General features: G+C 32.4%; 1 protein-coding gene and 1 long non-coding RNA gene across 5 annotated transcripts in view; one reads left to right on the top strand and one right to left on the bottom strand.

The window, feature by feature from the left end:
• LOC127712437 (trichoplein keratin filament-binding protein-like) overlaps positions 1-8,091 on the bottom strand; it is a 55,152-nt gene extending 47,061 nt beyond the window's left edge. Inside the window, exons 1-2 of one of the 2 annotated variants that reach the window (XM_052218879.1) lie at positions 7,984-8,091; positions 2,741-2,950 (exon numbers count right to left, since the gene is read on the bottom strand). In XM_052218879.1, coding sequence (XP_052074839.1) covers positions 2,741-2,931 — 191 coding nt within the window. In that variant the 5' untranslated portion in view covers positions 2,932-2,950; positions 7,984-8,091. Of the gene's footprint in view, positions 1-2,740; positions 2,951-7,927 lie in introns of both variants that reach the window. The other variant, XM_052218880.1, reaches the window with a different exon arrangement.
• Positions 8,091-15,188, top strand: LOC127712447 (uncharacterized). Of its 3 annotated transcripts, none has more exons than XR_007987078.1 (3): positions 8,091-8,131; positions 13,167-13,265; positions 14,516-15,188. It is a non-coding gene; the product is annotated as an uncharacterized LOC127712447 (long non-coding RNA). The 3 variants fall into 3 exon arrangements; XR_007987076.1 differs by lacking the exon at positions 8,091-8,131 and adding an exon at positions 8,184-8,330; XR_007987077.1 differs by lacking the exon at positions 8,091-8,131 and adding an exon at positions 8,242-8,359.
• Positions 15,189-16,567: the final 1,379 nt, after the last annotated feature.

Genomic DNA, 16,567 nt, shown 5'->3' with positions numbered 1-16,567 from the left:
TAGACCTGCTTTTACCATTGTTGATGCAGATAACAAAAATACAGGATGGATCAATTTAGCTGCTGTGTTATTCGTGACAAGTAATGTTCAGTGATGAGTCGTATTTGGTGACAAGTAATGAACTAGAAAGTCAAGAGTTCAAGTCCATTCCTATATTAACTGTGTCAGAGAGTTTGCTTGACCAATTTCTTCAAAATGGTTGGTTAATACATTTACCATGATTTGCAATGGGAAACCTTAAAAATCAATCTGGAGAAAAAAATAAAATGTAGATGCCAAGTTACATAGTGTAAAAGAAGTTTGATTTTGTTCCTGTGTAAACTATAAGGGGTTTTGTGTTAGGTTTTTGATTTGAAAACATTTGGCATCAAGCATCACTGAAGAAACATAAATTGTCCAATTGCATATATCATGCATATGGTGCAGTAAAACTTCTACCATTATTGTTATTATAGCATAAAATATTAGGGTGCTGGATATTGGTTTTTATTACACTGGTCATTAATACACTGGTTGTACTGAAATACACTGCGAAATAAATCATGTAATATCACTTCTCTAACATCATACAATGTACAACAATAGCTGTTGATGATATTAAATCAAATCCGAGTGAGAAAGAATAGAAATCCCTCGCATTTTCTACCCTATTTACATTAGAATTAATCATTATGAAAATAAAATGCTCCGCTGGGCGCAGCTTGATATGACCGCAGAGGTCGAACCCTGAACAGTTGGGGCAAGTATGGACACAACATTCAAGCTTGATACAGCTCTGAATTTGGATTGTGATTAAATATTTGGCACAGCATAGGTTTCTGACACAGACTGAATGTGGTCTAAGAACTTGAAAATTTTTAATTTACCTATTATGGTCCAATATCCAAAATCTAACTACATACATGTTAGATTCAGCATATCAAAGAACCCCAAGAATTCAATTTTTGTTAAAATCAAACTAAGTTTAATTTTGGACCCTTTGGACCTTAATGTAGACCAATATGAAAACGGGACCAAAAATTAAGAATCTAAATACACAGTTAGATTCAGCATATCAAAGAACCCCAATATTTCAATTTTTGATGAAACCAAACAATATCATTATTATTTGCTTTTATATATAGATAAAAAATAACCAACTTAAAATGGAAAATTTTAAAGGAAAAAAAAATCCCCCCCCCAATTTTTTTATCCCCCTTATGATTCATCACCCCCAAACTCAATCCCAGCCTTCCCTTTGTGGTATGGTACCTTGCAGTACAATTTCAGAGAGATCCATACACTTGAACACAAGTTATTGTCTGGAAACTGTAAAAATGCTTGTTTTTTGGCCCCTTTTTGGCCCCAAATTCCTAAACGTTTAGGGCAATTACCCCCAAACTCAAACCCAGCTTTCCCTTTGTGATATGTAACCTTGTAGTACAATTTCATAAAGATCCATACACTTACACACAAGTTATTGTCCTGAAATTAGAAAAAATGCTTGTTTTATGCCCCTTTTTGGCCCTAATTCCTAAAATTTTGAGGCAATTACCCCCAAATTCAATCCCAGCCTTCCCTTTGTGGTATGGTACCTTGCAGTACAATTTCAGAGAGATCCATGCATTTGAACACAAGTTATTGTCTGGAAACAAGAAAAATGCTTATTTTTGGCCCCTTGTTCCTAAACGTTTTGGGCAATTACCCCCAAACTCAATTCCAGCTTTCCCTTTGTGATATGGAACCTTGTAGTACAATTTCAGAAAGATCCATACACTTACACACAAGTTATTGTCATGAAACTAGAAAAATGCTTGTTTTTTTTCTCCTTTTTTGGCCCCTAATTCCTAAAATTTTGAAGCAATTACCCCCAAAATCAATCCCAGCATTCCCTTTGTGATATGGAACCTTGTGGTTCAATGTCAGAGAGATCCATACACTAACACACAAGTTATTGTCTGGAAGTTACAAAAATGCTTATTTTTGGCCCCTAATTCCTTAACTGTTGGTACCATAACCCCCAAAATCAATCCCAACCTTCCTTTTGTGGTATTGAACCTTATGGTAAAATTTCATAGAGATCCATTCACTTAAAGTTATTGTGTGAAAACCAATGTGTCTTCGGACGACGACGATGCCGGACGACGACGCCAACGTCATACCAATATACGAACGCAAAAATTTTTTGCGGTCGTATAAAAATAACTCATCCAAGAATTTGTATGTCTTAAAATATTCAATGAGGGGCCAAACAACAATGATAATTCATTCAATATGCTCAAGTGCTATGCAAATTTGTGAATAAATGGGTGTTGTTCTTACATGTTATTTTACCTTTGAATTCTTGGATTAGTTATAGTTATTCTATATTTATTTAAATACTCTGTATAGGTAAATAAAGATGCCTATATTGTATTAAAACAGCTTCAAATGAAGCTGAGAAAATGTTGCTTAAAAGACCAAAGGAAATTCATTAGAACAACCAAAAGTATGAAACTTACAGAACTTAATGTCCAACAGCAAAAAATAGCAATTCACAATCTCCAATAGTCCTATTGCTAGGAAAATTTTATTTTGATACAGCTGTCAAACCAGCCTTGTCAAATTCAATGAACATTGCCATGAATAAAATATGTTTGCAATACGTTTATCAAAGGTCTCTTTTAAACTTCTAAAGTGACCATGGTGACCTTGATTCAATAAGTTACAGTATATTTTGTATATTCTCTAATTGTATATTTTTTAAGCAAATAAAAATTACCTTGACCTCATGCTTTGTTCTGAGCCCCAGTTTGATTGCTTTTTAGCTTCCATGTCAGATTTCTGAAAATAGTTAACAGCTGTACCCCATCTTTCCCTGAACTGGTCGTTATGGTCTCTGTGTCGTACTATAGCTTGTTCATAAATATTCTTTCTTGTTGTCCAGTAGCGAGGAGTAGTTGGTAGCGCCATTTTGAAAAAGTCAGCTTACCTACAATATTTGAAAAACATTTGCTTCAGTTTTTTGGATTAGAAAAACAAAAGTTTTGCTCAATTGTTCCATTTTCAGAAGAAAATGTCTGATGAACTGAGCTGGTGATAAAACTGCCAAAGGCTAATGTTCCTGATTATATGTCATAGTCAGTTTATTAGTGGTTAAGACAATCATGTAACAGTTTACTGGAAATGCCAATAGATATGTAATTTGATTAAGTGTATACACCTTATTGCTATTTGTTTGCACAGACGTTGCAGTAAAATTTTACATCAAAATAGAAATGTCTGCTGCAATAATGAAAAAGTGATTGTTCTTCATCATCAATAGTTCAAGTGTCACAGATTCCTATTAGCAAAAAGGTCTAATGTTGCAAAGACAGAACTTGGGGTGTAATTTTATTATTTCATTGGCAGACAGGAGGGGTAGGGCACCAATGGCAAGCAGCATTTTTATTTTGGGCAAGTGGGAACACTGCAGTTGGTGGCAAAGTCAGAAAATTGCTCCAGACACAGAACCAAAAAGGGGATTATTAAATTTGAAATGAGGTTTTCCTTTATAGTTGTGATTTTGTTCCTCAATTGCTTACAGATAAGTTTAAACAAGAGTGCACACGCTGAAATGTCTCGTCTACTATACTGACCATTGATTTTATGTTGATAGTCCTACATATAATTCAAGTTATTAAACATCGGGCTGGGTACAAATTTTTATAATATAATTAAGAGTATGTATGCTCAGAGTAAATCGTGTATTCGATTAAAGAATAGAGTTACAGACCTTTTCCCAACTAAGGTGGGAGTGAAACAGGGAGATAATTTGAGTCCAAATTTGTTTAAAATTTTCATAAATGACCTCCCTGATTATCTTGAAAAGTCACCTGATCCTGTCTTGGTTAACTCAAAGCCAGTTCATTGTTTATTATATGCTGACGATATTGTCATTTTTTCTTCCTCGGAAAAGGGGCTTCAGTGTAAACTTGATCAATTAAATAATTATTGTAAAGATTGGTGTATGAAAATTAATCTAAAAAAAACTAAGGTGATGGTATTTAACAAGGCAGGCAGGCATATAAAACATAATTTTTATTTTAATGACATGTTGATAGATTGTGTTCAACATTGTAAATATTTAGGTATAACATTTAGTGCATTAGGATCTTTTTCCTTTGCTCAGAAGGAATTGTACAATAAGGCACTAAAAGCATACTACAAGCTACGAAAGGACTTCTTGTCACTGAATCCAAATATTGAAAACAGCCTCCACGTATTTGATCATACAATTAAACCCATTCTTTTGTATAGTTCGGAAATTTGGGGCTTTTTTAATCCCTTCAAAAAAAAATTAAATTCTCAGACTTCTCCAGTTGATCAAGCCTATCCTAAACTTCTTTCTGAAAGATTACATATGAAATTTTGTAAACTATTACTAGGTGTGGGGAAAAGAGCAACAAACTTTGCCACTCTTTCAGAACTTGGGAGATTTCCTTTACATTTTGATATCACCAAATCTATGATCAGATACTGGCACCGGCTTGAAAATTTGGGTTCATCCTTTCCATTACTAAAAGATGCATATTTAGAGTCAAAGCTATTATTTGAATCAAAAATTCCCTCTTGGTATGGATCTTTAAACTATTTGCAAAAAAAAATTAATGGGGTTGACAGTCTAGCCTTTGCAAGCAACTTTAGATTCAAAATTTTATTTAAAAAGTTTTTTTATCAGCACTATCATGACTATGAAATACAGTGGAGAAAACAAATGCACAATTGTGCTGATGGGAAGCTTTGTAGCTACAGCACTTTTAAGACTCATTTTAGTCTTGAAAGATATCTTACTATATTACAATCACCTGAGCAGAGGAGAAATTTCACTCGATTGCGTATTTCTTCTCACAGACTAAGAATTGAACAAGGTCGCTATCAGGGTACTCTCCAACAAGACAGAATATGTCTCAGGTGCACCTCAAATGAAGTTGATGATGAAAAACATTTTTTATTTTCGTGTACATCATCTCAAGATAAGAGAAATTGTTTAAATTCCACTATTAACTCACTATGCCCAAACTTTAGGCATTTGATTCCAAGCCAAAAACTGATATGGCTTCTTAATGTAGAGAATCTGGATATCTTGATATCTGTCTGTGAGTTAGTTGATGAAGACAAAATATAACTTGAAAGATAAATATCTAAATCAGGCTTTCTGCACTACATTTTATATTTTCCTATAATGTACAAACTTATATTTTAGCCGACAATTTATAATTTACGCATGCAAACATCTACCTTTATTTACCGATGTTACTTTTTAAAGCGACAATATTTTAATGGGGACCGCAAAGTAAACTGCCGCATAAACAATGAGTTGAATGTATCCGTTCGCTTCCAATAAAAGCACAGTACAGGATATTTATGCGAATTCTATTTTGTATCTAAATAGTAAATAAAATGGTCGACTGCAGGATACAAGTTCTTCTTTCAGCTACCAAAAAAAAAAACATTTGCGTCAGACGTCAAAGCACGGTTAGGTTTAAATTAATTATTAACAAGTCATTGACATTTGGTTTAACAGTTGTTAATCAAATGTTAGTAATTTATCTTCCGGCGTGTTCATTTTTAGTTTGTATAAACGACTGTCAACGTCATAATCAAACTACGTCTCTTACGTCTATACTTTCGCGGACCATCAGACTTTAGCTTATGGAGGCATCGCACTTTAGCGTAGACCATCGCACTTTAGCGTGACCATCGCACTTTAGCGTCCCCGTCGCACTTTAGAGTCCTACATATGTACTAGAATATATCTCTAAGATGACTGTTTGTCTATTTCTCATGTATGCATTAAGTTAAATTATGTCCCCTTAAATAATCAATTTACCTTTATTGTGCTTTTCAGGGTCAGAAAATCAAAACAATTCATGATATTTGCATGGAAAATGAATAAACTATTTAATCTTGCTGATATACAATCAAAATCACATTCTTTGTCCAAAAAATTGTCTTGTCAATGCAAAGAAACCCCTAATACTATCTCTATTTCAGCTAAATGAATAAGTAAGGACCCCTAAACCACTTACTGGTTCCAAAAAAGCTCACACTGGTGCCATGTTACCACAGAACTACAAATTAAACCTAAAGAAAACTAGTATAGCTGTACTTGTGTGGAAAAAAATAAGAAATTATGCACTTTATATTTTTCAGTGAAAACTATAGGACGTACAGGAAACTAAAATATGTCGTGTCTCATATTCCAGTTGTAGCACATGTGTCAGTCACTGCGAAAAGTTAAAGCGAACATTTATTATCAAAAATGTACTGCAAGTTACATAAAAATAATGAAATTCTACTTTCTAGGTAAATTTTTACATTATTACCCACAGAACAGGCAAAATTTGCTGAATCAGCAATTTTCACTCCCAGGGGTGCAATTTAAGGGCTGTTTTTATTCTAGTTGCCCCTAATCAACTTTTTATTGATAAACTTACAAATTGAATAGGTGAAAAAAGGACCTCTATTGATTTATTGTAAACATATATATCCCAGTTAAGGTGGCACTTTAGTATTTCCTGGCCCATAAGGGATAATGATAGCCTTTTTAGACTTTTCACCACTTTCTAGCACTGCCCAAAATTTTACGTACACATGCAGTTTACTGAAGTACTTTCATTATAATTTTCAGAAATGAATTTAAATATGTATCATGACCGTTTACTTTTTTTGCTATCTTTAAAAACCTAAGGCCACTAGTGCTTTTTTATCATGCAGTGAATTCAAAATTTAAAAAAATTCTCAAAAATTCATTTTCATCTGTATGTAAAATTATTTCATATTTTTCTACACCTGATTCATCCCTCAGTTTGGGAAAGTATGTTCAGTTGATACTGTATTTTTTGTCCAATCACACTGTTCAGATACATTGACTTAAGTAGGGTACACAAAAGAGCAACCTAAATTCCGGAATGCAAATACTACCGTGCTACCTTAAACAGATGATGAAAGTGGATTATAAAAGGTTCGATTTAATTCCCAAATGGACAACACCTCACTGGTAATTCTGTACCAATTCAACTGGCTTCGCTCTAGGAGGTACTACTTCCAGTTGCGTCGGGACTATATGAGAGGATATGATCGCCGCTGGTACATGTATTGGGAATTAAAAAAATCCTGGTAGATCTGTAAATATCTAATTTATTTGTAAAATGTCTGGCTTCATAAATATATTCTGTGGTTCCTGTGGTTCATTCTGTTTCTGGTTCCGTTCTAGTATATTTGTTCAATTATCTTAAAAACCTAATTAGCAGAAGCCAATCACCAACAGAGGTGATAAAACTGCAAAAGGTTTATTGTACATGTATCTGATGATTATATATGTCATTGTCAGTTAATTAGTTGTTTAGACAAGCATGTAACAATTTTACTGGAAATGCTGATAGACATGTATTTGATTAAGTTTTCTGTTGAGGTAAGGGCGCCAAGGGCAGGTGGAAACAATGTTCAAGAAATGTTTGTTCTAATTGAGTGTTCATTTATTTCAATGTAGGATATGCAATAGATATGTAGAATTATAATTAAAGAGACACAATTGTGCAAACTGATTTCTTGTTATCAAGAAGGAAAACAAGTTCTAAGCAAAAACATGTTGATGTGAGTTGGGGAAAAAAATTGAGAGTGGAGAAAAAGAAATTGACTTGAAATGAAAATACATACATAAAGTAACATATATTTAAAAAAAAAACCAACTAAATCTATGTTTGAACTTTCGATATATTTATTTATTAGAAATCTTTGACATTTTGATTTGTTTAAGCTAAATTTGTTTTTTTTTATGTCGCTAATTTAGTGAGACCCGATCTGATCATACATGTGTAATCTTGTTCATGTTACAGCGTCACTGTCACTTGAACTGTTGAATACACGTGCATTCTACATTATTTCAATCGAGCATTTGAAACCATTTGCCCTATTTAATGCCTACTTTACGTAGTTTCATGAGTGAGAATTGTTCCTCATTTGTTAAATCATGTTTCTTACTCTAAACAATGAAGAAATCTGTAGCGAATGTCAACAGGAAATGGTCTTTCTTGAAAAACAACACAAGCACGCATGCGTTGAAATAGTTAATATTAAAGTCATATCGGGTTTTACCGGATACCACATGAATGTCATGGAGGGAAAAGAGGTATAATAGTAGTGGTTTTTAGGATTTAAAAACCACGATATGGACCACGCTCTGATTGGCTTATTTATTTTTCATTTTTGTTATCTATCATACAATTGGTTCTTAATGTAACTCGGATTTATTCTACGAAAAAGAGAATTTCCGAAGTGTACTTTCTGTTTCGATTTCACGTTATATTTATACTGCTGTTAACTGACGGGTAAGTGAGTCCTAAAGATGCAGAAAAGGGTAAACACGAAAACAAAAATTGCCTCTTTACGACCAAATAATAAACATACCTTTGCTTTAAACATTTAGGCCAAAATATCAGGCTCTGGTCCAACCTGGGATTTATAAAATTCCCTGTATAAGTTAATCACTATAAGTCTTATAACTAGTGAGTAGTGTGATCATGTTGATAGTAAGAGTTTTCCCCTGATATTCATGATTACACGGTGTGATTATGTTGATAGTTAGAAGAAATTATTATTCATGATAAGTTGATCACACATTCAAATCATGTTTATCGTTTGATTATTGCTCTTAATATTCATAATCATCATAATCATATTATTCCACAGATTGACCATGAAGATCGTTTAAATATTGCCCTCTATGTTCATAATCATATGATTACACAGTTAGGCCATGATGATCGTCTGAATATTGCCCTTGATAATCATGATCATATGATTAAACAGTTAGGCCATGATGATTGTTTGATTATTGCCATTAATATTCATAATCATATGATTACACAGTTAGGCAGTGGTGATCGTCTGATTATTGCCCTTGATAATCATGATCATATGATTAAACAGTTAGGCCATGATGATTGTTTGATTATTGCCATTAATATTCATAATCATATGATTACACAGTTAGGCCGTGATGATCGTCTGATTATTGCCCTTGATAATCATGATCATATGATTTAACATTTAGGCCATGATGACTGTTTGATTGTTGCCCTTAATATATATAACCATATGATTACACAGTTAGGCCATGATGATCGTCTGATTATTGCCCTTGATAATCATGATCATATGATTAAACAGTTCGGCCATGATGATTGATTGATTTTTGCCCCTGATAATCATGATCATATGATTGAACAGTTAGGCCATGATGATTGTTTGATTATTACCATTAATATTCATGATTATCTGATTACGCAGTTTGACTATGATGATCGTTAGATTATTGCCCTTAATATTCATGATTATTTAATTACATAGTTTGAACATGATGATTGTTTGATTATTGCCCTGAATATTCATGATCATCTAATTACACAGTTTGAACATGATGATCGTTTGAATATTGCCCTTATATTCATGATCATCTGATTACACAGTTTCGAACATGACGATCATTTGATTATTACCCTTAATAACCATAATCATATGATTGAACAGTAAAACATGATAATCTATTGATTATTGCCTATACTATTCATGATTATCTGATTACATATTTTTGATTATTGCCCTTAATATTCATAATTATCTAATTTAAGGTTTGATTATTACCCTTGATATTCATGATAGATTAGATAATGTAATATCACACTTTGATCATGTTAATCATTTGATTATTGCCCTTATTATTCATGACCCATGATTCCAAGATTTTGAAAAAGGGGATGAGGCCCTATGGGAAACCAACGTTTGGAGCAATATGTTTAAAAGTCTATACATTTATCATATATGAAGCTCCCTGCCCCCTCTAAATCCGCCTTTGATGATCATGTGATTACAGGGTTTAATCATCATCATCATTTCAAATCGATTGTTTGATTATTGTCCTTTATAACCTGGTTTAATCATGCCGATAGTTTCGATTTCTGTCCTAAAAATTCATGATCATGTTATTATATCGGCTGATCATTTTATTAGTTTGAATACTCCCCTAATGTTTATGATTATGTGGTTACACTTTGATCATGTTAATTATGTTAGTAGTTTGATTACTGCACTGGAATTACAATATATATATATAAAGCCTGTACCTAAGAACCATATCAACAATACATGCATGTCATATAGACTGTACCTAAGAACCATATACTGTGAATTCAAAAATTATTGCGACGTTTTTATTAATGCGAATATTGCGACTGGATGAGTATCGCAAAAATAAGAACTCGCATTTTGATATCTGAAACATATATCCGTATGCAGATTTTCCTGAAATCGCAATAATTAATCTCGCATTTTTGTCCATTCTTCAAATATCGCAATAATAAATGAACGCATTAATTTCTGAATTTACAGTAGACAAAACTTATAACCTGAACCGAAAAACCATATAGACAGTTAATAAAGCATATATCTAAGAACCATAAACAATACATGTACCCTATATCTAAGAACCATATATGATACATATAAACTAAACATAAGAACCATAGAAAATACATGAAGCCTATATCTAAGAACCATAGAAAATACATATAGACTGTACCTAAAGACCATAGACAACATATCAAGCTGATATCTAAGAATTATAGACAATATATAACGCCTTTATCTAACAACTATATACTATACATATAGACTGAACCTAGGAACCATATGGACAAAACATATAGCCTTTCTCTAAGAACCATAGATAATTCATATAAACTAAACCTAAGAACCATAGACCATACATGAAGCCTTTATCTGAGAACCATAAACAATACATCTCCGGGTGCGGGAATTTATCGCTGCATTGAAGACCTGTTGGTGACCTTCTGCTGTTGTCTGTACTATGGTCAGGTTGTTGTCTCTTTGACACATTCCCCATTTCCATTCTCAATTTTATATAGACTGAACATAAGAACCATAGACAATACATATAGACTGTACCTAAGAACCATAGACAATATATATATAGACTGAACCTAAGAACCATAGACAATACATATAGCCTATATCTAAGAACCATAGACAATTCATATAGACTGAACCTAAGAACCTTAGACAATATATATATAGACTGAACCTAAGAACCATAGACAATATATATATAGACTGAACCTAAGAACCATAGACAATACATATAGCCTATATCTAAGAACCATGGACAATATATATATATATTGACTGAACATAAGAACCATAGACAATACATATAGCCTATATCTAAGAACCATAGACAATACATATAGTTCCGTGTTGAAGGCCGTACTTTGACCTATAATGGTTTACTTTTATAAATTGTTACTTGGATGGACGAGTTGTTTTATTGGAACACATCTTCCTATATCTATATACCTAAAGAACAATAGACAATACACGTAGACTAAACCTAAAAACCATAGACAATACAAATAGACTGTACCTAAGAACCATCAACAAAACATATAGACTGAACCTAAGAACCATGGACAATGCATATAGACTATACCTAAGAACCATAGACAATACATATAGCCTATATCTAAGAACTATAGACAATGCATATAGACTGTACCTAAGCACCATTGACAATACATATAAATTGAACATAAGAACCATAGACAATGCATATAGACTGAACCTAAGAACCATAGACAATGCATATAGACCAAACATAAGAACCATAGACAATGCATATAGACTGAACCTAAGAACCATAGACAATGCATATAGACTGAACCTAAGAACCATAGACAATACATATAGACTGAACCTAAGAACCATAGACAATGCATATAGACCGAACATAAGAACCATAGACAATGCATATGGACCATATCTGAGAACCTTAGACAATGCACATAGACTCTACCTAAGAACCATAGACAATACATATAGCCTATAACTTGGAACCATAGACAATGCATATAGCCTATAACTTCGAACCATAAACAATACATATAGACTATACCTTAAAACCATATGCAATAGACATAGCCTATATCTAAGAACCATAGACAATGCATATAGACTGAACCTAAGAACCATAGACAATAGACAATGCATATAGGCCGAACATAAGAACCATAGACAATGCATATGGACCATATCTGAGAACCTTAGACAATGCACATAGACTCTACCTAAGAACCATTGACAATACATATAGCCTATAACTTGGAACCATAGACAATGCATATAGCCTATAACTTAGAACCACAAACAATGCATAAAGCCTATAACTTAGAACCATAGGCAATACATATAGACCATACCTTAAAACCATAGGCAATACATTTAGCCTATATCTAAGAACCATAGGCAATACACATAGCCTCTATCTAAGAACCATAGACAATACATATAGCCTATATCTAAAAACCATAGACAATACATATAGCCTATATCTAAGAACCATATACAATACATATAAATTGAACATAAGAACCATAGACAATGCATATAGCCTGTATCTTAGAACCATAGACAATGCATATAGACTGAACCTAAGAACCATATCTAAGAACCATAGACAATACATATGGACGATTTCTAAGAACCATAAACAAAACATATAGACTGAACCTAAGAACCATAGACAATACATATAGCCTGTATCTTAGAACCATAGACAATGCATATAGACTGAACCTAAGAACCATATCTAAGAACCATAGACAGTACATATGGACCATTTCTAAGAACCATAGACAATACATATAGACTGAACCTAAGAACCATAGACAATACATATAGCATGTATCTTAGAACCATAGACAATACATACAGACTTAACCTAAGAACCATATTTAAGAACCATAGGCAATGCATATGGACCATTTTATAAGAACCATAGACAATACATATAGACTGAACCTAAGAACCATAGACAATACATATAGCCTGTACCTTAGAACCATAGACAATGCATATAGCCTGTATCTTAGAACCATAGACAATGCATATAGACTGAACTTAAGAACCATATCTAAGAACCATAGACAATACATATGGACCATTTCTAAGCACCATAGACAATACATATAGCCTGTATCTTAGAACCATAGACAATATATAAATCAAAATGTAACAACCATAGACAATACATTTAGCTTATACATTACCTGTAATAATTGTTATATTGAATTCAATTATTTTTCTGTCTACAGAGTTCCAGGAGACTTGGTGCATTCATTCTTAGTTAACAAATCACATTGTAAAGGTTTTGGGCACACTCTGTAATGTCACACCAGATGTATTAGATACTGGTATGTATATAGACAATATCAATATTGTTTTATTTTTAGATTTGGTAAGTGCCCCATGCATTAATTTTGAACCCCATCATTTAAAATTAAAAATTCCCTTTTTCTCTATGAATTAATCCATAGGTTTTTGGACTGGAAACATAGGTATAAAAATTAAAAAAAGATGTGGTATGATTGCTACCAGAGACTAATTGACATAAAGGTAAGGAACTTAAGGTCATTGTACAGCCTTCAACAATGAGCAAACCCATTAAAGAACAAATAAAAATGTTCAGCTGATAAATGGCCTAACTCATCAGATACAAACATGACAATTAAACCACAAAAACAACTGGAGCCAATTTATCAGCAAAAAAGATTTTTCTGATCATGTTTGTTGTGACAAATGAAATATTTAGCTTGAAAATTAAGTCTGCAAGGCCCTGCTATTTATGTTTCCTAGGCTTATAATATTGGTTGAAATCCTGACCATTTGTCCACTTTTACAACAACCACCATTTTACATAATTGAAGTGTCTTGGGCAATTTTCTGTATTAAAAGATAAACAAAAAGTGTCCTGTTTTAATACCTTCTTACACATGTATTCATCAATTTGAAACACTTTCAGCTTGTTGCAATTGTCAGAAAAGACATTTCTTAATCTACTCTTTTATATATTTCTAAGACAAGAAAATATATACATTATAAAATATGTGGCAAGGAAACCCTTGGTTATTTATACAAGAATGTTATTCTATGCAAGAGTGTAATATTGATCTTCTTGCAAACCTAATGGATTTTTTACATTGGGTCATCTTCTTTTGGTCAAGGTATTTAAACATTTATCTGTTTTATTACCAATTGAATAATTACAATAGTTATAAGTCTCTTTATAGTTTATTCACTTGGACCTTTAAATATCTTCTAAGAGAAATCTATCACTCAATGATTAATTTACATGAATAACAAAGATGAAAAGACATGTATCAACTCACAAAACCTCTTGCTTGCCAATTCTATGAATTCTGCAAGATCATGCATGAAAAAAGAAGATATTTTCGTCAGAAACTATTTGACAGAATGTGGTCAACTGCTATACATCAATGAGTTGTAGAGAGTTTGCTCTTTTCAGGTCTTTCATGCACCAAATTCTATACTTTCTTCTCAAAATGCAATGTGTTCTGTCTGACTTCTTTGAAAATTTATAGTTTAAGTTCTAAAAGAATTAATGAGAGCTTACACATTCTAACATAAGAATTTAATATTTCAGGTTGTTCAACATCTACTATGTCAAAGTTCACATAAAACCTCAAGGAGTTAGCACACAGATGGTTGAGCAGAATAACTGAACAAAACAACAAAAAAAGATTTTAACATTCTGTAATACATGAACTATTGAAATTTTTCATAGGCACTGCACATAAATGTATATGAAAAATTATAAACTTTTGATGTCTTTAATTATAGGAACTATTTATAAGTTGTCTAGTATATAATAATGACATGAAAAAAATACCTATTTTAAAAATATTTTTGTAATATTTAAATTATCCATGAAAATTTTCTTGAAGCTTTTTTTAAAATTCCATTGGATAAAAGAGATGGTAGGTAGAAATTCTGCTTAGATAATATGAAAACTAACTAAACAAATAGTATACATGTATACTACTTTTGGAATATGATACCTACATCTTTATCGAAGCATAATTGAGTATAACAATAAAGTCAATACCATCGATTGTTTGTAAATATTTATGCTTATATTTCAATAATGAGTAAAAATCATTATCATTAATTGAAACAACTTGCTCAGAAATGCTTACCAATACTAGAACTAAGGTGTGAAGGACATATTATCCATTACATTTTGTAAATTATCAGAATATATGTGACATTAGCAAAAGGACTATTTTAGTTTTTGATTATATAAGCTTAATACTTAATGAGGCCATCACTTGTTATATTAAAAACATTATTTGACGTAAAGGCATATTTACAAACACATTAGTTTTAGATAATACAGGTAATAACAGAAAAAAAGGTTTTAAACACATTTGTGTTACAATTCTGTTGTTTACAGAGTATACACATATTTATAAACAACTAATAAATATAGATTCTACCACTGCATCGAGTGTGATACGATATTAATCCACTCGAGACAGTTAAATTTTCAAATTTAAAACGAGAGGCTCGCCGAGCGTTTTAAATATTTAAAATTTAACTGTCGAGAGTGGATAAATATCGTATTACACGAGATTTGGTGGTGGAATCTGTTTCTCTAATGATTTTCTAAAAATATGCAGGCAAACTTATTCCTTCTTTTCGAATGATCTGCAAAAAGATGTGTTCCTTCTATCTGACGTCATCAGGCATGGTAGCCTTTTTTCATGCCGTCACAATAGGAAATTCAGAAGAAAGCAAGAAAATTCGACGTCATAATCGGATTTTAACCAATGAAGAACTGAGATCAAACGAACCACACGTTGATTACATTTTTTTATACAATGGGTGCAGAAAGGGATAAATTGACGAAGAATTAGAGAAAATAATATAAACCTGAAAAATTTGTTAGCTGTGGTTATTATATACAGTCTATATATATTGTCTGTGGTTCTTCAAGAAAGTTTATATAAATTGTCTGCAGTTGTTCGATACAGACTATATAAATTGTCTGTATATGAATAAGGATATATGGTATGTTTGCCAATGAGACAACTATCCACCAAAGTTCAAATGATGTTAGCAGTTATTGACAACCATACAGAATTCTACAATGAGAAAAATAACCCATACCATATAGTCAGCATTAAAAGGCATCGACAAACAATTCAATTGAGAAAACTAATGTCTTAACTTATAGCAAATCAATTTACAAATATGACAGACATGAACCAACAACAACCACTGAACTTCAGTGCCCTTACTTGGGAAAGACACACCAATAGTGCAGTTATAAGATACTGTCTGCATTTATTGTCTGTGGTTGTTAGATACAGTGTGTATATGTTATCTGTGGTTGTTAGATACAGTGTGTATATGTTGTCTATGGTTGTTAGATGCAGTCTGTTAATGTTGTCTGTGGTTCTAAGATACAGTGTGTATATGTTGTCTGTGGTTCTTAGATACAGTGTGAATATGTTGTCTGTGTATATTGTCTGTGGTTGCTAGATACAGTGGGTATATGTTGTCTGTGGTTGCTAGATACAGTGTGTATATGTTGTCTGTGGTTGCTAGATACAGTGTGTATATGTTGTTTGTGGTTGCTGGATACAGTGGGTATATGTTGTCTGTGGTTGCTAGATACAGTGTGTATATGTTG

Source organism: Mytilus californianus, unplaced genomic scaffold (genome assembly GCF_021869535.1).
Source record: "Mytilus californianus isolate M0D057914Y unplaced genomic scaffold, xbMytCali1.0.p SCAF_8, whole genome shotgun sequence".
In the NCBI taxonomy this organism is placed as follows: Eukaryota; Metazoa; Mollusca; class Bivalvia; order Mytilida; family Mytilidae; genus Mytilus; species Mytilus californianus.
The sequence above is the reverse complement of the archived record's forward strand: the minus strand, read 5'-3'. Positions and strand labels throughout refer to the sequence as shown.